The 21,940-nt window shown below is 32.4% G+C and overlaps 3 protein-coding genes and 1 long non-coding RNA gene across 4 annotated transcripts; 2 read left to right on the top strand and 2 right to left on the bottom strand.

Moving 5' to 3' along the window:
• The first annotated feature begins 26 nt into the window (after positions 1-26).
• On the top strand, positions 27-1,408 carry LOC117242468. Its single transcript, XM_033509164.1, has 2 exons — positions 27-639; positions 754-1,408. Exons 1-2 carry the CDS (start codon positions 257-259, stop codon positions 1,406-1,408), a joined length of 1,038 nt encoding a protein of 345 aa, XP_033365055.1. The 5' UTR covers positions 27-256.
• Positions 1,352-4,844, bottom strand: LOC117242486 (28S ribosomal protein S33, mitochondrial). Its single transcript, XM_033509198.1, has 3 exons — positions 4,759-4,844; positions 1,987-2,071; positions 1,352-1,871 (listed from the first exon to the last, which is right to left on the bottom strand). The coding sequence occupies exon 3, from the start codon at positions 1,843-1,845 to the stop codon at positions 1,507-1,509; it is 339 nt and encodes a 112-aa protein (XP_033365089.1). The 5' UTR covers positions 1,846-1,871; positions 1,987-2,071; positions 4,759-4,844; the 3' UTR covers positions 1,352-1,506.
• On the top strand, positions 4,818-20,240 carry LOC117242493 (guanine nucleotide-binding protein subunit gamma-e). The gene is made up of 3 exons (XM_033509210.1): positions 4,818-4,950; positions 9,109-9,275; positions 17,993-20,240. The coding sequence occupies exons 2-3, from the start codon at positions 9,163-9,165 to the stop codon at positions 18,096-18,098; spliced, it is 219 nt and encodes a 72-aa protein (XP_033365101.1). The 5' UTR covers positions 4,818-4,950; positions 9,109-9,162; the 3' UTR covers positions 18,099-20,240.
• On the bottom strand, positions 8,527-9,118 carry LOC117242498. Its single transcript, XR_004495273.1, has 3 exons — positions 8,920-9,118; positions 8,767-8,852; positions 8,527-8,685 (listed from the first exon to the last, which is right to left on the bottom strand). It is a non-coding gene; the product is annotated as an uncharacterized LOC117242498 (long non-coding RNA).
• Positions 20,241-21,940: the final 1,700 nt, after the last annotated feature.

Raw genomic sequence — 21,940 nt, 5'->3', positions numbered from 1 at the left:
AGCGCAATGTGTGCAAGACAAGAGAAATGTATGATACTTTTTCTACCTAACACTAAGAAAAGGATATATATATAGTCATATCTTAATTTTATTAATACAGTCCATTACTTTATTTGCAACTGGACTAAATGGAACTGACTCTAAACAGACATTACCTGTAAAAGCTACATATATATATCCCACATATGAAGCTTATTCTGTTCTTCCTGATCGAGATCATAACATAGCTCTTTTAAAACTTACTAAGCCATTTGACATGTGCCATAATAAAATAATCCTACCTAAGGTTGTGCCTGTCAAATATGATGATGATTACAAACTATGTTTGATATTTGGATGGCAAAGTTATGTTGCACCATCTTCAAAAGTTCTAGCTAAGCCAGTTCTATATTACGAAGTAATTCTTAATTCCTGGAAAATGTGTACGTATATGATAAAAACAAATACAACTTACACAAATGTATTTTGTACAATGGTTGAGTTTAAGGATGAAATGAGAGCCTGTGCTGGTAATCCTGGTTCTCCAGTTATATGTGAGAATCAAAAACATGAGATAGCTCTAGTTGGAATTGCATCTTGGACAAATTTTTCTTTAGAATGTGGAGATCTTCCAACATATATCGATGTCGGTGCATTCAGGTATAAGTTCAAAAATAAACTTACCAACAATTTTCATAAAATTTTAAATTAGAGAAATAAAAATTTGACATATGTATTTGAAAATGAATTATAATGTATAACTTTTGCAATTAGGGCATGGATGGATGATTTAGTTTTTAATAGCAAGGACACAGAAGAATGGGAAAATAACACCAAATTAAATGAAAAACAGAGTACATTTAAAGAAAACATTAATGTACATGATAGTTTATGGAATCATTCAGATCTTTTACAATTAGGTTCACGAATAAGTTATTGGCCAGGTAATACAAAAATACATTTACATAATAAAACTGGGACAGCAATAAAGTATCAAGAGGTACCTATAGAAAGTATGAACAAATCTTATTTTTGGAATAAGTTATATCCATCTATTTCCAATAATTTTAACAATAAGAATGCATCTTCCTCCGATGGCTACTATAAAATGTCTTATCTAGATGTAGCAAGAGAACCAAGTAGTAATATCTATAAATATAAAGAAATTGGAAGTTCTCAAAAAAAGAATCAATTTGTAGGAAATTTCAATGGTGCTATGAATAAATCATTATTGTGCAACATTCAACAATTTGATAAAGTTACAGTACAACAAAATAAGGATCAAATAGAAATAGATGATTTTGAATTGTTATTACCACTTAATTTTGAAGCTGTTTCTTATTCTAATATTATTGTTGCATACTCTAAAAAATTATACTTATTTTTTCATTTTGTATTTTGGTATCTTTACATTATTATTTATACATAACATTTGGCATTTAAGTAAGCACATGTATTATACGAAATACATTTTATACAAATACAGTTTGATTTAATACACTGAATTTAAACAAATCAAATAACTTATTACTTCCTAAATGGTGGAGGAATCCATTTCTTTTTGCCACGAAGTTCTCTTAAATGTTGATACTCTTCCTTAAAATCTTTATGTTCATCTCTGTATAATCCATAACTCCTAAGATGTTTCATTAATAAATCAGTTTCAACGTGCCGTGGATAATAATCAACAATTTCTGGTCGCTTATTTATTGGTCTTTCGCTAAATAATGTCACTACTTTCATCGATTTTTTATTAGTCGTTCTTGTTACTTCACCAAATATTCGATTACTTAAACGATTCATATGTTTGGCATAACTGGTACCTGTTTTTGCAAGATCCAAGTATTTATTCATTTTAAAAGACATTTGATTATTTCTTTTCAGAATGTATCCTATGTAAAGAAGAATAAATTAAGGTTATATAGGTTAGAAAGTATAATATTGTCTATTAAATTTAACTAGTTTTGAATTTTAATCATTAATATGTTACTTTAACTAAATACGTACTATTAAATACGTATATGAAGGTGTAATAAATTATTGATATTCGCTTCTACTTAGAACTTTAAGTTTCAGGCGTGAATAGCAGTACCTTCAATAAATATATAGAGTGTTAAAATATTTCGAATAGAATCAACTGCTGATTTAAAATAAACATAATTTTTTTTACAAAGATTAATAAAAAGATAAAAAATTGTTAATAATAAACTTACAAATTCCTATATAATTATCTAAAATTAATTTACAGGTGAGATTATCATAATTACATTATTACATCAACATTGTTATATTTTTATTTAAAAAAGTAAATTTTCTTCCAATAAAGAATGTTGGAATTATTAATTAATTGATAATATGATTTATCATTTATTTGTTATATGTTGTTTTTTTATTATACAATTTTCGTTTGACTTTTTTGCAAATGTTAACAAAAAGTATGCATACAGAAAAATACACATATTATATGAATTTTTACTATTAATCTTTTTTATTTTTATTTCAATTTTTTTCCTTATATCTATTTATTTTATTACATTTTATTGAATATTGTAAAATATTTGATTCATTTATAGGATTTAAATTTCCTGCTCAGTAGAATACGCATATGGCGCAATATGTCAAATCGTGAAATTTGAATTTTACTGATTAAACATCGTAAACTGGTATTTAAAAGTTTTCCTTGTGATAAACGTAAGTATATTAGTATCTATCTTATTATCATTCTTTGATTAAAGAAAATAAAGATATCAGAAAATGAAGTTAATAATTAAACGAATTTGACGATACAACAACATATACATAACTGCCGTTTCTTTAACCTGTTTAATGGTCCCATAATTAGAAAAAAATTAATATCTGTTAGATCGATTTTAATTCTTGTAAATGTATGTAAATGTAATATACATACTTTATTTCGGATATAAATGATACTGTGCCTAAAGAAATAGGGAATCTTTGGTCCACATGTAATTAAATTAATTATAATAAATATTAATTATAAATTAGTTACATATCTATTATCATTTGTTCAAGTGTAATAATGAAATAAATAGATTATTCTTTTCATTGCTTACAATGTTGAGCTACCGATACAAATTTTATGTAATAAATCTCGACCATCAGTCAATAAATCAATCCCTGTAATTCACCAATGAAATTCTCCCTTTAGTATTAATCGGTTTTCGTCTATCCGTGAAATTTAGTTAGAAGTCGACAAATGTATTCGTTTAAATCTCGAGTGATCTGCTTGTTAAAATGTAAATACTTTAAAATATACGATATCGTAAATAATTCCTGAGAAATTCAATGAACTGAGGATTCAATTATAATAATATCAGAATTTTCAATTAACTTTAACTTTATTTGTTCATATTAACTTTAATTTATTGTGTATTGAAATTGTAATGTTGTATAATGATGTTGTATTGTCTGTTTTGATTAATTCATTTCAATTAACAATCAAAATTTTGCCTAAAATCAATGTGTGTATTTCTAATATCAAATTTTTACATATATATATTATTTAATATTTTACAAATCTAATTGTATATTTTTTTTTATTAGGAAACATTAAATGGAAAAAATTAAGTGAACAATATGACCCAACATTTTAATCTAGTATACCTTACAAGTAGATTTTGCCAATCTTGTTAGCAAATATAATAAGAAGCTTGCACTGTGCAACAATGATTAACAGTAGGTAGCAAATATGTTAATACTAGGACTAATTGCAATACAAATGGGAATCCATGCTGTTAATTTTTGTAATGTGTTCAAAATGAAATAATATTGTTTTTCTGATTTTATGTAGACTCATTTGAAGATTGTTATATACTGTTCTAAGTTGTTAAATCCCTGTTGCTCATTATTAACTATTACTAACTATTATCCAATTATGTCATTATGAACAAAACCAAAGAGTACAACAAGATATTATCAATTTTCGGAAATCTTTCAAAAATGTGATCTTTCAATTTCCGTATTAAATTTTACTCATCAATTTTATAGACAAATTTTGTTTGAAGAACATGTTTTTAAATATATAAATTACGCCATTTCTTTATTGTTCTTGAAGCATTGTAAAAAAGAGCCACAATAAATTCACTGATAACAACGAGAACATCATAATCCTTATGTACCATTACGTACATAACGATCTGCATATACATATAATATGTAAGCAACAGATTAGAGATCCCCAGGGTATGAACTTTCATACATTTAAAACGGGACTTCACGAAACTTACTGCTCTCTAATTGAATTAATATCATCAATAAACAATGGCAATTACACACATACTATCGTCTTACCTTTTCGTTTTATCCTTTAAAATATATATGTACTTAAAACAGAAATCAAAATTTAAATTAAATTTCCTCTAAATCTTCAATGTTATCAAAAATATAATTTCTTATCGGCTCACATTCTTTTAATACATTAAATTCTGTTTTCTTTTTTTTCAAAGCTTTATTTTATATCATCAAACCTACCTTAATCAGAAATTACAATATTTCCCACTATCGATATTATATCCTTATGAATATGCATATATAACAACGATATATTGTACTTTTAGAAACAATGAACATTATTTCTTTTTCACAGAAAGCTTACTTTCATCGGTACCATAGGAGGCCTGTAACGGAATCAAGATCCATCCAGGTCGGCAGGAAGGTTAACACGGTCAGTTTATTCATTACGGATTATAAGCGGACGGAGCATTCGTCGAGGAATATTCTTATGACAACAATGATTGAAAATATCGGCACGTAAATTACCAGCAAATTAGATTGGCGAGTTTTGTTGAGGCTTCCGTAAGCGAATCGAGAAACCTGCCAAGAGTCAGCGCATCTCAGAACTTCTCCGACCTCCGGCAAGGTGAGTGCTACTCTCTAATATTCGACCACGACTATCGGACGGACTTCCTGTGGCACGTGACTTCTTCTCGTCACCGAAATTCTGTTTACTGGGTAAGTGCCAGTATCGAGAATACCTGTCGAAAATATCGTCAAGAGAAAACACCGATTCGATTCTGCGAGCGGACGATTTCGAAACAACGAATCTAGATACGGCGATAATAATTATTTCGCCGAATTTTCGCTCGGCATTTGTTCATATTTGCATCTATCTGTATTAATTACGTTGGTGGTGGTGCGCCAAGATATTTCAAAACGGTGTCCGAAAAATTTCCACTGCATTTTGCAGTGCTGATTTTTCAGATACCATTGGTCTTAGTTTTAGCGTAGGTTGGCTATACATACGTGCCTTGCATTTTAAGAGACATTTCTCGAGACCGAAGTGAACGTCGAGGCAAATGGTTGTAGCAGATTTTGTTCTCTCGAGCTGCGAAGTTTTTCTCCGTTGATACGTTATATTAGTCGTAGACCGCAAACGTCTGTAATTTTTACGCCTGATAAAGACTTCATTCGTTGGAAATAACGTGTTTGATCACTGATCACTAATCAAATAATATGTCAGACTAGATAAAATGTGTAATATTGTATTATAAAGATGAAAATCACGATTCTGGGGAAAGTCGTAAATTGTACGAGCGTTTTTGTTGGAGGAACATTGAATGTTTGTTTCCTGCACTTAAAATTGGATATGGTGCATACAACATATTTTAAATGGATTACTGTGTAATTTATACAGGATGTCCCACGAAAAGCAGGATGTGATTCTCCATAGAAAAGAATAAAAAGCATAAGAAGAATACAATTTTTGTATATAAAGCTTCGTTTTCAAGGAGACTGACTTGGAGATTTTGAAAACGTAACAACTATACGTGCGTTTAACTCATAAGTAATGACGTGATGAATCTTGGTTTACATTCTTTCTTTACAATCTATTATCTTATCAACGTAAGCTAACAAAAATATTGAATAAGACAAAATGTTTCATCAATCTAAATGGTTCATCGAGTCATTATCTAGACATATACTCTACTCGATACATTTTCAAAATTCATTTTCTCGAAAACGAAACCTTAGATGTTTTTAAAAATTGTGTTTTTTATTTCTGATTTATTATCTCTGCTCGATGGTATTACCGTATTTTGGAGCATACTCTATATGTATAGTTTGGATTTGTTTAAAAAGATATAAATTCTATAGTATAAAAGATTTCTATGAAGTATTAAAGAAACACGTGCGAAATTTGTTTGTTGTATCAGACTTTTTACTGGAGAGAATCGATTTTGAAATTTTGTTTGCTACATGTCGTAATTCGTACACGTACGTACATATGCATGCATAATGCATATGTGTGGTAATATAGATTACCAAATAAGTACAATGCCAGTAGAAAACTGATTCTCCATGAAAAAATAAGTCGTAAATATGGTTACTGTTTATGTGATAGTAATTAGCAATTATATGCAGGGTGTTTCACAGTAAATAGAAAAGTAGAATGAAATGTAAACTATGATTATTATCGTAACTTAAAATATGGGAGGAAATAAATAGCAATAGAGACACTCGCACCGATATTTATAGTATAGATGTGACAAAAATCAACTCGTATGATAGGATCGCTAAAATGGAGATTATTTTTGGCGTGCGAGGAGGAGTAGCCTTGAGCAGTAGAAATCTTTATTTTTAATTATGGTAACTTTTTATAATATGAAATATAATCATCCATTCATGAATATTGTTTAATTCGATCTTTCTAATTTAGGAGTGAAAAAATATAAAGACGCGTTAGGGTAACAGCTAACATTTTAGATATATGTAGTTATAGTAACTAATAAGATACTGAAACTCGAAATATCGTAAATTCTAGAATCAATGTAGTACTTTGTTTTATTTTTGAAACTTCAAGAAGTTGTGCCAAAATGAGATAGCTGTAGCATATATGATCGCCTAAATTTCTATTAAAGGTGACATTATTGCGATTTTATTTTTGATTTATAACAGTTTGATAACTTAATTTTCTTCGAAATTAATTAAATTTCGTATATTTTGAGTTAGTTTCTCTTCCAAGTAAATTCATTTAAATATAATTAGGAAATTTTGTTATTTCCACTTGTACAATGTTATGTGAACATGCATACGATGGACTTAAATGTCTTTTAATTATTTCAAGCCTGTTTGCGAGCATGTTCTGGCTTGACATTGTGAAAGTAATTTCTTGGAAGATTTTATGACAAATAAAGTACATAGCCAGTACAGTTCGTACAATCAACAGAAACACAAATGGAATTATCCTCTAAGCGTACATTGTAGTGTTCGTACATTTGCGTCTAACATTATTTAGAATAAAACAATGAATTTATTTAATGATTTTGTTTCTCTTTCGAAAAAGAATATTACAGATGCAATTCTTCCAAGTACCATGAAATAATGGTTTTTACTAAAAGTAGTTGTTACATACAGAATGCCTGAAAAGATTGGGACAAAACAGAAAGATTCATATAAACTTATATCTGAAAATGCTTTATCGAAGAGTTATAAGTGTTGAAAGATTTTCGGGAGGTTACTCGTTATACTGAATCGCAATTAGCATGCATCGAATGCATTTAGTATTCCATATCTCTACAACAGCAGGAATATTCGAAAAAGTTCAACAATTATTAGTTCGACGATTGGGATTCTGTGTTTCTGCAGAAGCAGGAAATTTTGATTCTTCATTTACTGTAACTGTTAAAATAATTAATACAAATTTTTGAACGCTTATAACTCTTCAATAAAGCATTTTCGGACGTAAGTTTATATGAACTTTTTTTTATCTACTTGACCTCATTAACATATAGTATGAGTTTTGTCCCGACCTTTTCGGATACTTTGTACATAGTATATAGAAAGGGAAATAGAGTATTTTAACATTTAGGATAATATAAGACTTAAGGTAACATAGACAATTTAAACTTGAAAGGGCAAATTATGAAACGTCGAAGAACGAAGCCATAGTAGTTATTTTATGTGGAATGTATCCATGAATTCGATAATTACGATACATGATACAGTAATCTTGATCGGTGTGTAAGGTAGAGCAACGAATCGACTTTTTCACGAACAGACTGTTTCATTCAGTGTTTATTTTTCAAATCTGACGGTGTTACAGTTCGTATTAATATTTTTGAAGGTAAAGAAATATCGGAATTAATTTTTGCTTAAAGCAATAAATATTTTCAAGAGTATTTTCACTTTATCGTTCGAACGTTCAAATTTCATTCATTTATGGTTTTTCTCTGCCTAATGGTCATTACCGGTAGAGAAGAATAAGTGTGCAAACCGTAAAAAGAAAAGAGAGCATTAGAAATTTATTATGGGTACGCGCATTGTGCTTGTTCCATGTGTTCCTCGTTAAGATTCAAGCTTCGTTGCTTCCGTTGGAAGCGTCAAAGGGTTCTTGATTGAAAGTACTTAAAAACAGCTCATCAACGAATGGAAAAACAAGTATTGAGAAAAAAATAATTATTATTTTTTTAGGTTTTTGTAGGTATTAGTAATTGAAAGATCATCATTCGCGAAGGTTTAATATTTCAATTTTTTACTCTTCGAAATCTTATAGTTAATCGAAACTATAATTCTAACTATAAGTGTCATATTAAAATATTTTATTCTACACATTTTATTCGTTTTTAGATATAATATGGCCCTGCTATTTATTGTACCACTCTTTATGGGACATTCTGTAAATACTCAGTAAAAAGTAATTATTGAATAATTTATAATTCCCCAACTGTAGTGATAGCATCCCTCTGCCTAGAGCAAGATAAAATAGGAAAAAAACCATCTTCTCTTTTATAAGCGACGTTGTACCAATTATCCAAACCTATGGCAAACCATTTGTTTACGCAGTTGCGAGAAATCCAAGATCATGTCCTTGAATCCTGCTGCATCAAAGTATCAAGTGTCTTCGGTATAATGATCTATAAGCTAACGATTAGTGAAATAATGGCTAAATAACTATATAACGCTTCGATCCGTATCACGCACGGCTCGAATATCACGTGTGTACGAGGAACAGAACAAGATCCATTGTCATCTCGCGGAGGTCGCAACGAGGGAAAAGTTCGTGCACTTTTCCTCGCAGAATCGAATTTCCTGTTGCCAGTGTGTGACGTAGGTTTGGTGTTCCAATAACAGGAGTCCCCATACATAGTCGGTTCTATTGATTTTTCGTAGAGGCGCAAGCGCTATTCGGTTCTTATCTGGCAAAAGGGAGGCGCGGCTATAACCATGGATCCCAGTGTACTAGCTAACATGGACAAGGACGCATTGAAGAAGCAGATCGAGAACATGAAGTACCAAGCTGATATGGAACGGTGGCCCCTTTCGAAGAGTATTGTCGCGTAAGTCCATTAACCCCTCTTTTTCGTCCCACCTTCGTCGATTGTTTCTCCAATTTTTTCTTATTTCCGCTTCCTTTTTACGGTTCTATTGTGTCACCTTATTTAGTAGACAATGATACGACCAGGATGGTCCACGGAAAGTTTCGTGTTACGCGTCCAACAACCCCATCTGTCTCATCCTATATTCGTCAATTGTTCTTGAAATTTCATTTGCGTCTTTTCATTTTGCTTCTTGTTTCGTTTGATACACTGATTAACGCATGATGTTGTTTCCTATCTATCTTTGTTATCGTAGAAATCTATTGGTCAGTATAAGTAGCTGTCCTGTTTCACCTCATTTCTTGTTTTATCGTTGTTCGAGTAATAGGTTGAATTTTTTTGTTCAATTTTCCCGATGGACTGTTCCGTCCTTTCAACGAATTTTTTATGTATTTAATTATTCCTTGTTTACTTATTATGCCGCATTTTCTAGGCTGAATAGTTCATCTTGTATTTTCTTTATCTTCTGGGTATCATAGAAAGAATGTCCTGTGAAATGATTCATTATTTTTTGATAGGTTGCATAGATGAAGTTAAAAAGGATTCAGGATTTAGACAATATTTTTATACAAGACGCGCAGAGTAACATCTTTGTACCATTCTGCAGGCTACAATTTAGTAAACATACCGAACTTTTTAAATAAATAACGTACTAAAAGATACAGAAGCATTTTACACTGGGAAAAGTGAATCGTATGAGGATTTTCTAAAAATTGCACACAATATTAATGGAGAAGTTTCAATAGTCAAAACCACATTCCTATTTGCATTTGATATGTATTTTATGATATTGTTTGGAAGATTAGTTCTACTTCAAATGGCTCTATCACAGCCAAATTTAATAAACATATGATACATAATGACGTGACACGATATTTAAGGAAACTGTATGTCTGAAATTATTTTTAATTTAAATTTAAGACGGATTAATCTAGAACAGCATCCAGTAAACAATGTTCCATTCAAATGACCCAAGTGATTTTGTGTTATATTTAGCATTTCTTTCGAAGTTATTTTTAGCTACGAAGGTATTCATAACACATACATACATCGTGTAATACATAAACAGTGTGATGAAGATTGTGAGAAGCAAATCATTTTTATTTTCTGATCTTGTAAAATTCAGTTCAGACATTCGAAAATCTCCTAATTATATACAATACAATACGTTTTACAATACATATATTCCTAGTAGCTTTGTAATTGATCCGAGATCCTCTTTCTTTCAATTCTTTTTCTCGTTTGTCTTCAATATTTAAAAAAGGCGTTCATAGTACAACAGGAAAATAATGATTATTCATACTATTTAGGAAAAATTACCATAGTTATCACAAGAAATTATTAACATGGCATTGTAATCGTTTTAATCATATTTGTTAAATTTACAATTATTTTAATGTCATAGTATCTATATATCATTTATAACAAATTGTTTTAAATACTTCGAATCTTTTTATCAAGCATCATTCACATTCTTGCACATATTCGTTTATTCGAATTCATGTTTGCTTCCATGTAAAAACTGTTTCCTTCTTAAAATTCATATGGCGTATTCCAAAGTCCTCGAAAAACTTTAGAAGCTGGACGAGACGGACAATTTTGTTGGTATTTTACTGACTTTGATAATTAATCAAAAGAACTTGAATGGTCAAGAAAACGACTATGAAGACTTTTGCAGCAGAAAACCTTGCAATAGTAAACGCAAAAGCTTGCAATCTTTCGTATCGACATTATCATGGAAACTACCGAGAATATGAATGCTCTTGCTAATTATTTTATAATTTTTTTTCTTTGTTCGTCAACTTGCTTTTGTCAGATTACTTGGGAGTATCTGTCGAATCGTTAGGTGTCAGGAAAATTGATTTAACGATCAACAGGTTGAAAGTTAGTAATATATATCTAATGAAAAATGGAAAGTAAATTGGATAAATAAGTTATAGTACTTTTGTGGAAAGAATATTTGTATTGTGGCGAATTTATAATATTAGAATGGAAAATGTTATCTGTATAAAATTAAGCTGAGATAAGAAAGGAATTTTGAATATTATTTCATGCGTTGATTTGTCATTTTCTGCGCTAATTAATCTTAGAATTCCAAATTTGCACAAAAAAGATAGGCGATTATCGACGAATACTATTTTCAATATTATTTTACATTATACTAGGATATTAGGTCAAATCAATATTAGTAATTCTGCTGTAATGAATTCAGAATCCTTCAGCTGCTATGAGTACTTGATGCTTAATCGATTCTCTTCATTTTGGAAATTCATTCTTGTAACATATTAATACTTTATAGTTTAATGTCAAACGTCTAGAATCCTTCGTTCATAGATTACATACTGTCATCTGATCCTAAGACTTTTCTTAATTAGTTACTTCTCGAACTATCGTGTTTCTTTGTCTCGACGCTGAATTAGTACTTATTAGTGCTGTTTTGCATGTATAGTTATCCATTCCAAATTATAAAGATTTATAAGTTTTCAAAACAAATGCAATTAGTTTTAGAAATAAAACGATATCATCATAAAGAGGTAATTAACAATTCCGTAATTATTTAAAAGACAAGGTATCAAATCTATGTATTTTACGATTTTCTGATGAAACACTGTTACATTGATTTTTCTTGGAAAAATAAAGTCTCTTCTCATTTACTCTTCTCACGATTACCGAATTCTTTGTAAATATGTAAGAAATTCTCGATTGCTTACATTTAGAAGAACCGTATATTTACTTCTTCTGTACTCGAGAACAAAAGCTGTTCATATAATTTACATTTGCTTTAAAAAAGAAATACAGTTTTTCCATTTATTTGCTTCTTCCGTGTATTGGTTTTTATTATAACCTCTGGGTTGTTCATGATACTTGAGATATTATATTGCGATAAAGTGGCAACTCAGACGGTGGTTAAAAAAACAAATCGAACGACGCAGTATTGATCGAGTCATGTTGAACCGACTCGAACGAAACAATCGTCGCGGTGTCGTATAAAAATCGTTCGGACAAAGTGATCATAGAAGCAGTTTCCTAGACGAATCGAGAAACGCGAGACGTATAGATAGTGTAGATGACGACGTAATCGGTGTGGCGTGGCGCGGTGTGCCGCAACATGCTGCTAGTAATCGACAGTCAAGGTTAAATTACACCGACGTTCCCATATTACACGTTGGGACAGGATCTCCTTGGACGTGGAGTATCTGTTAATCGCATATTCGTGGACTGATCGCTTTTAGACGCTCGCACTGTGCATACTTACATATCAGCTGGTTCGTGCAAACGAATTAATTGTATCAAAGTTGTAGGAGTTTTATATGTTAATTATCTTCCCTAATGTGATAGAAAGGCGTAATTTTCGGATAGTTCCACGTCATGAACGAAGATGTGAAAACCATAGGAGAAAATGTGATATGTAGATCCATCTTTGTTGATCTTCTGATTCTTATATTATGTTAGTTGAAGGAGACTACCTCGGATTGGAAAAATTTTATTAAAGAGAGAGGACGTTTTACGTGTACGTTACAACTGAATGGATACATACTGCACTGTATTATAAATTCATTCTGCTTTTATATTTACTACTAGCAGATATTTATGCAAATTTACATCTTTATGGGCACAGTTACGAAGAACGGAGCTTAAGCGCAGCGTGTTCTATACAATATCCGTATTATGTGTATTCCGTGTACCTTTGCATCCTCAAATTTCCCATAAATATATCAAAATCCGTAGTCTACCACCTATTGCACAATACCCACAATCTTGCGTTATATCTTTGCCTTGCCAGTGGCAGCAGCTAATAGAAAATATTCTTTATTTCTTTATACGTTTAAAATTTGCCAATGATTCCTTTTAATGACGATAAATTTTTACCTAAACGGTTGCTGACGTGTAACTTCTACGATGTATGTAACATTAACCATCGTACAGTCGGTAAAGGATCGAAAAAACCATATTACATCACCAATCGGATATGTTACACTCTAGTACAATAACATAGACAGCTATTTTAATTAAAAAGGTCTCAGGCAAATCGACAAATAAGTAAATAAGGATAATCTTGCTTATATATCGATCTTGGTTCGTTTGAGTGGACACACACAATTAATCGAATATTCCTCTGAGGTCTAGAGGCTGTAATGGCGACGCGCACCTAATGAGACACACGTTCAGTGTTCGATAACATATGGGAAGTTGCACAGCGTTGCGGAACGAACGCGGAACCGCATTCGAGCAACGACGTTGCTCGTTGCGGTTTTCGAGGGGAATCGTACGCGAAAGCAAAAAGTTTCCGCGGTCTGCTACTCGGAGAGTGCCCGAGTGAAAGGTACCTCCCATTTTTTTCTTCCTCTCTTACCGATCGAGCTAATCTCTCGCTCACCGTCTTGCACTTAACGCCGGGCATTCTCCTCTTTCAAACGTGGTGCGCTTTTTCCCTTCGCGCGCTTTGAAATTCCTTGGAAGGAACAGTATTTTCCGTGCCAACTACATACAACGTATATTGTATACAGCGACTCATAAAACTATTCGAACGCTTACCATAGCAAATTTTTACGTACACACGGTATATACAAAAAGTCTTTACACGTATCCTTAGTTTCTAATGAAATGATTTTTCATGAGGTCCTGCGAAATTTTTATAGAAATTTAATATACTTGGAGCTAATTAATCAGTATATAATTCCTATAATAAACACAGTGGCGTGCTAGTATTTTTTGCAGCCACTGTATTATGTGTATTACATAAAACGTCTTCGCAAATTTCATTTATATCGTAGCGAGTTACGACTGTGAATGATTTTATTCGTGAAATTTGGAACGAATCTGAGAATTGATGTAGAAATTACAGGGTACTTACTATTAACATGTATTTAGTAAAAAGTTAATGTACAATATAGAAAGCTGACTGTGTTCGTAAAACTTTTCTATGCCAAACATTCTGGATACTTTCGCGAAGCATTATACTTGTGAAACTTTGCTCTTGTGGTACATAGGAAAAGTTGGTTTTGTATCGTGTATTAGCCTTATCTAGTAGGGATACTTATATTTGTATATCATAGTCGCTATTAGAATTTCATACAGTGACTTACTATAGGCGATTTACGTGGACAATATAGTCGACTATAAACACTAATGGCCTGGATTTAACACCCACCACTTTTATCGATATAATGAAGCTCTGATTGATTCAAAAAATAATAGACTTCAAAAAGAAATTAACATTCTAATTGTTTCGAATTCTAATTTGCTATTTGCTATTGTAAGATGCATTGTAAACAAGCATTTATTCTTCCTTTTTGGCTGAGAGATACCGAACCAAAAACAGTCGCAATACAGTAAAATAAGAAACTCTGAGTATCATGTATTGTACAGGTATTTATACGGTGGTGAGCATCCCACTTTATGGAGGTTGGTACAAGGGGAAGCTAGAACCTTATGGTAAGAGCAAGATGTGAAAATATGGAAGAAGGAAATAGGTATTGGAGAAAGGAGCAGGACACACTGTGTAGGATATACCGAAGGAATATATATAACGATAAAATACTTAGTAGAGAACTATACAGGTGTGCAAACAGTAAATTTAAACGTGGAAAAAGTTCTGCACGATAGAAGGGAGTAACGCGTGGTGGAATGGTGGAAAGGAGCAGCATTGTAGGAATGAGGAAGGAAAAGGACGAGGGCGGGAGAAAAGAAAAGCAGATGCAATGAAGTAGAGGATAAATGGAGGGATTAGGATAGTTCTAAAGCAAATAGCAGAGGCTAGAGTAAGGAGTAAGCGTTCGAAATAGAGTCATCTGAATAGAGTTAGGTGGATAAATGTTATGAATGGAGTTATGGAAGGATGAGAAAGACGAGTGAATAATTGTACGGGTATGTGTGTTGAGTAGAAGACTATGTAAACCAAGTTCACATTTCCTAGGCTATGAGGCTGAAAATTAAATAAATTATTAATGCTAGTCCATTTTCGAAAAATATTATAAAAACTACTTAAAGAACGTGAAAAGGAACGTATTTGAATTTTTTTCATAAAAGGTATAAAATAAAGAAATAGAATGAAAAAGTTACTCTTTAATTAGGTAGATTTTATACTAATAACGTTCGACGTTCTTTTAAGGAAACGTGAATGAATGTATTACTCAACCTAACAGTTTAATAGAACAGAATACGTAAATGTAATATAGAAAGTATCTAATAAACATGAAATATCTATATGAGTCAGTATTGACCCAGTCTTTGCTGCCTGGGAGTTAAACGAGCTTTTACATAGAATTTAATGTCTCCAAACTTCATATATTGAAGTTGATAATATAGTTTATATTATAGGGTTTGGATGCATGTGGAAGTCTAGAAACTATGTTGTGAAAGTTGTAGAAATTATTTTCTATCATAATGAACGGGGGTCCTTTAAGCGTAATGGAATGATGTGCTTGGTAAGATATTTAGATCTTAATAAATAGAAAATAATAATAATTCATTTATCTCATTCACCTATCTTAGGAAGCAATTGACAAAGTTTAATAATAATTTGACAATTTTTAAATAATCTTGAATAATACGATTATAAGATTTTAACATAAAACAGTTTTCTAAAACAAGCATTGAAAAGTTACTTGTGTAAGTAGTAACAGGTCATTAACCTACATTCGTTTCTAATAAAGAGCGATAAGTGAAAGCTTATAATTTTCTCGCATTTTCCGCTAAGCTGCGGGTTAACTGGAACAGGGGATTCTTATTATTATAACTATTACTGATTTACTGATACTACCGACTAATACAACCGATTCATTAACAGCTTTGCTTGAATGTTCTAACATACACAGCATACCACATGTAATACTAAAAATAATAATAAGCATACCACAGAGTTAAGTAAATTAAAGTAGAAACTACTATGTGTACAAAAATTATTTACTACCGTTAATTAATTATATTATTGACCATTGCTGTGTTTTAGAACACGTGCGATACTTTTGGATATTTTTTTAAAAGAATGATACCTAGTTCTAAGATTAATTTTTTCATGATTCGGAATAAATCCTTTACAATGTCCTGCCTATTCAACTAAAATAATTCCATTACCATTACACAATCCCTACTGTATCTCGATACCAGATACATAATTCAAATCTTTCCCCCTGTAGCTCATCAACTTGAAAAAATCGTGCTGGAATTATAGTTGCGATTGCATCTAGACATAGGACGACCTGCTTTATTCAACGACATAGCTGAAGAATTCGTGCCGTATCCTTTCAACTTATTCTTTGCGATCAGATATATTCAAGATAACGTTGGATATCTGGAGATCAGTGCAAACAACAGAGCGCAATAGAAAGTGCTATAAATTCATTTTAATCAAGAAATCTGAAACTATTGCAAAAAGCATTATCAGAAAGTTAAGAAAAATTTTGAAGATATCGTTGCGATCGATAAATTCTCAATAAAGACAAATTTCAAAAATAATTTGCAATAAATAATTTCCAAACCAATAATTGTAACACACCTATAAGAATAAGTTTACATTGTTCTACACTACAATTTCTAGATACCCACCTACTACGATACTTTTTAACTTTTTGCAAAGCCTTAATGTTTCTCTGATTCTTTTTATTTGAAGGCGAATTGATTAGGCCGACGTCATAAAGCATAGTTGCACGAATTGAATTAGATTTTATCGAAGTTGCTTTATCTACAGGTATTTAGCGAGAAAATCGGAAAAATTGGTCGATCGCGATTGAGCAGTCGCGAACCTTCGGAACACAGAATTCTCCTTGAACGCAAAATCGGCCAGACTGGCCGCGAGTCCCTTTCACCGAGCCTTCTCGGCGAAACGACCAACTATTCGTTCCTCGCTGCACTTTTCCTTGCATCGCTTGCAACCTTGTTACGTTTACAACGATCCTGTATCTCGTCAACGTGTTCTCCTCAGGCACCTGGAAATTTACTTGGATTTTGTTCTTTCCTGAAAATATCATATTTTAAATACTTATTAGATCAAATATATTTCGAGCGAGATATTCGAATTAACGTTTTATATAATCTGTTGATTGAAATTTCTTTTAAAATTGAAATTAAAAAACTAGTCATTTTTCAGGATATAATTCGTAACGAAATTGATTAAAATTGATATACAATCAATAGGTAGAGTCGTAACCAATATGCATTGATAATGTAACTGTTGCATAATGATAATGTAAGAATTATGTAATGGTGATATGGGAATATGATTGATCACCGAACGTGTACGTAATCAACAAGTAATTGGTAGTTAAATCATAAACATGTTAGAAATATCATCATTAAATGCATAATATATCGTAACACCTTTTAGTATAAACAATTGTCTGCAGCTTTTCCCAATCGATTCTTTTTAATTTCTTACTTCTTCGCAAGAATTTCTGTATCGAACTGTGTTGTAGCTTAGTTCAACATAATTTGCCTTTTTATTCGAAACCATTCCATCAGAGGTTGCAAATCGTTGATATTTCTTCATTATTTCGCGCTCTTTCGTTTTTAATCTTGTATATTCAATCATTAATAAATATTTCGTTTTTTTCGATTCCTAGAACCATTCAACGTTCTCGTAAGAGATTCCACCTTCAGCGATAGTCGAAAATATAAGCGAACGAACACAACTGAATCAAAAGAAAACTTGATCTAGTAGACGATCTGCTTGCTTCCAGGATGAGGGAGTATGTGGAAGAGAACGAGAAGACTGACCCACTGATACACGCGCCCGACAAGAAGAACAATCCCTGGGCCGAGAGAGGCAAATGCATAATCATGTAATCAGGACGTAGAACCGCAGGGGAGAAGGAGAAGGAGAAGAGGCGAGGAAGCATCTGAGCGAATACCATCCGAAGCGAGCAGGAGAAGCGGAAAACGTTTTAGCCGCGTTTCAAGTTAAACCAGCGAAACGAATAATAAAACCAAAAGAACGAAGCAGACAAACTAAAATAAAAAAAAAAAACAGAAAGACGAGGAATACATACACGTAAAAGAAGAAAAACGTTAAAAAAAAAAGACAGAAAGTAAGAAGAGGAAGGAGTTAAAGAAAGGATAAGAAAGACGTATGACGAATGGGAAGGAATTACGATGAGCAAAAGAAGAAGGACAAGAGGAGAAAGAGAAATTAGGCGTTGGCGGAGCGATTTGGATGAAATCCTGGAAGAGGAAGGTGCCAGGAAAGCAGCAAAGTCTCGGAAGGAGGAGCACGACTGGCGCGAAGCGAAATCAAAGTAGCCGGAGCAAATTATTCAACAATCTAATTCCTCGCGGTTACCTGTTCGCGGTAACTTTCCCGTTTGGCATGCAAACGAACGAGTGGCACGTTTCAGCCCGGCTTTCTTTGTCTCTCTAATCTCCGCGGCTCTCGAATTGACTACTCGAGCTATTCTGAGGACGTGGTCCTTGATCTGGCTAAGTTTCGATCGATTCGCACGACGGCGAACCGAGACGCGAAAAGTATCGTGTATCGATATTAATTGGTTAAACTTTCACCTCGTGCGTCTATCGCTCTCTATTTCTCTCTCTCTCTCTCTCACTCTCTTCAGCCTCTTCATCCTTCGTTTCCTTCTTTTCGAAGGGCCGCTCCCTTTCTCTCGGAATAAATGGATTCCCTCTGAGTGAGCTCGATCTAATCTATCCGAGGATTTTAGAAAAGAAAGGCTACGAACGAAAAGGTACGGACACGGTGAAAATTTAATCGATCTAAGAGGACTAGACGAGAGAGCGGGCGAAACGGCGCGAAACGAACGGATCTTCTGAAACGGGCTCCGCTACGAGTACGCGCTTCCGCTTCGTCGTCGTTTCGAGTTCCGAGTTTTGGATCAGTTCTGAATAATATCAGTTCCAATTCGACTCAATTCGTTTCGATTCGATCCAAACCGTTTCGACTCGGACATGTGTTACGCGTCGTAATACACATCATGTGCAATTCGAATCTAGTACCACGGAAAACTCTTTTGAATCGTTCATTATATCGTGTAAGGATTATTTATCTTAAGTACACAATGTAATCTAACGTCATTATATGTACACACGTTATACCATATGTCGTACGATTAATACGCTATGCATATTTCTGCGAATTTCTTACGAAAATATAATATATTCACATCGTTTAATGGAGATTATTGTATGCTGTTTCGTCCTGTTCCTTTACATCGGGCATTAGTTTCTGTCGCGTGCTTTCGTAATCTAGCGTTTCTTCAGAATTTATAGAAACGTTTTTATTTTGCAAAAGAACGGTAGTGTTTTCTACCTTTTAATTAAGTTAGTTAATTCGACGTTTCCGAATTGGTCATCGTAAAGTTTAATCGTATTCGTTGGTTATTTGATTAAACTCGTGTTTATTTTAATCACTGTGGTAGATACGTCGTTGCTTCAAATAAGTATAGCGTTAGGTAAATGCAAGGTGTTTCATTGTTCGTGAATATCTTGAATATTTTTGACATTTATGAAGATGTGAAAAGTCTCTGAAGCAAAATTATACGACTCGAAGGAATAAGATGTCTGCTCATTTAAAAATTTTTATAAAATGATAATTTTGATATTATTATACGTGTTTCATCATCTAACCCGCGCGATTTCATTGTTAAACATTTTTCCATATTTTTAGCAGATATTTAAGAATTTATGGCGAATGAAATATCTTGCGTATTTAAACAAATAATTTCACAGACTCTTATTCCTAATACATATTTCATTAACATCGTATGTACATTAATCTAACAATCATTTTTATATGATGTTCTATTTTAATTAATCTCGATCGTCACTAATTTTAGAAAACAAGAGAAAACAACAGCGATAAGCTTAAAAAGTTGGAAACTTCTCCACCAATAAATTAGACCAACACCGATATTTATAAATACATCAGACAAGATTGCGGATATACTCCGTAATTTCTAAATTCAATTCCCTAAGAAAAATGAAGTATATCATTGAATAACTCTCTCTTCAAACGATCCATTGCTTTTTCCTCCAATTTAATTGTACCACGAATGACAATTTTGCATAGCTAAGACTGCCAAAATGTATGCTTAACAACAAAACACACGGATAATTATAAAGTCTATACCCTAAAACAGATCATAAGAAAGAAAACTTAAAAATAACACGTTTCACGGTGCAGTGTACAGTATTAATTCGTACCAATTTCCTTTGTAATTTGTAAACGGAATTTATAATGTTATTAAAGCAATTTTCATTGCAGGGACCATCCTGTATGTACCACAGACAGATAAAACAAAAATAAAGTATCGTAAACGCCTAACTCGAATTCTCTCGAGGGTTGTTCAAAACCACAAGAAACTGCCGAAGAATACACCGTGGAGATGCGATTCTGCCGAACGGCCATTGACGTGGCCCGTGATTCTTCGCCCACGATATTCTGTATCGATTCTGGCGTTCATTGTTCAACAACCGTTTCCACTGTCGATTACCAAGCAAACCTCTTAAGCTCGCTCGCGCAGGAAAACTTATCTTCAGCCCTGAAACGTCCGGCGAACGAGGCCGAGATTCCTTTTGGAGGAGGTGTTGCATTTCAGAAATGTGTTTACAACAATGTAGCTACGTATTTGTAAAAATGATGGATGAGAAGAAGAGAACGAAGAAAAAAAAAGCAGAAAACGAGAAAGGAGATTGTATTTTCGTTGGGGTACAATGTCGAATTATATCGTTGTGTCATCGAATAAAACGCGTGTGAAGGATGAAAAGAGGAACATAATGAAAAATTACTTTCACTTTTTACTACATGCAAGAAGCCTTATGGATAGCTGCTTGGCTTTCCAACAATTAATAATTATCGAGGATATGCTTTGGTCACGGTATTTTATTTCGATATCGTCTTCCATGAAACGTTCTAGACGATGTGGGCGATTAATAAAACCGATGGTGATTTCTTCCTAGAGAATGCACGATAATTATTTCTCTACGTGTTTGTACTTGTAGGAGACGTTAAGAAAAAATCACGTGGCCCATCCGTTTGCACGAGGAAAGAAAGATTTATTGTTAGCAAATGTGTTCGAAGGTTAATATCTATTGAAATATAAGTGATAACGAATATAAAATATTTTATGATTCGTTTGTTATCGGTGTACGTACTTTTTTAATTGGTACCATAGTTTCTTATCTTGGAATATGAAGAAGGAACATTGTGATACGTAATTTAAGCCTGAAAATATTTCTTCGTTAATTTTTATTAATGAACTGCTAATAGATAATTGAGGAAGAAGATATTTGTTTTGAATGTTGAATCATTAATCACTTAATAGCATCAAAGTGTATTAAATCGCTATATTAATATGTTAAATTATTAGAAAATTGTAAAAGATGATAAAAGTATATCGGATATTCCAGTTTGTAGGTGTATTTGTTGAAACATAATTTAAAATCATTCAAATTCTTCGAAATAAGTCAAATTGTTCGTTTTTCATCACATTATATGTAGGATTCATTGCGAAAAAATAAATGTAATGAAAATATACATTTTTATTCATAAAATTAAAGAATTATTCATGAAATTTCACTAAAATCTCTACAAATGAGAAACGAATTTCAGATCTAATACTCTATCTATCTCTCATATGAATGAAACACATGCGCATACAATACTTCTCGGTTTTAAT

Source organism: Bombus vosnesenskii, unplaced genomic scaffold, assembly GCF_011952255.1.
Source record: "Bombus vosnesenskii isolate JDL3184/JDL3185 unplaced genomic scaffold, Bvos_JDL3184-5_v1.1 scf7180000013265, whole genome shotgun sequence".
Classification (NCBI taxonomy): Eukaryota; Metazoa; Arthropoda; class Insecta; order Hymenoptera; family Apidae; genus Bombus; species Bombus vosnesenskii.
The sequence above is the reverse complement of the archived record's forward strand: the minus strand, read 5'-3'. Positions and strand labels throughout refer to the sequence as shown.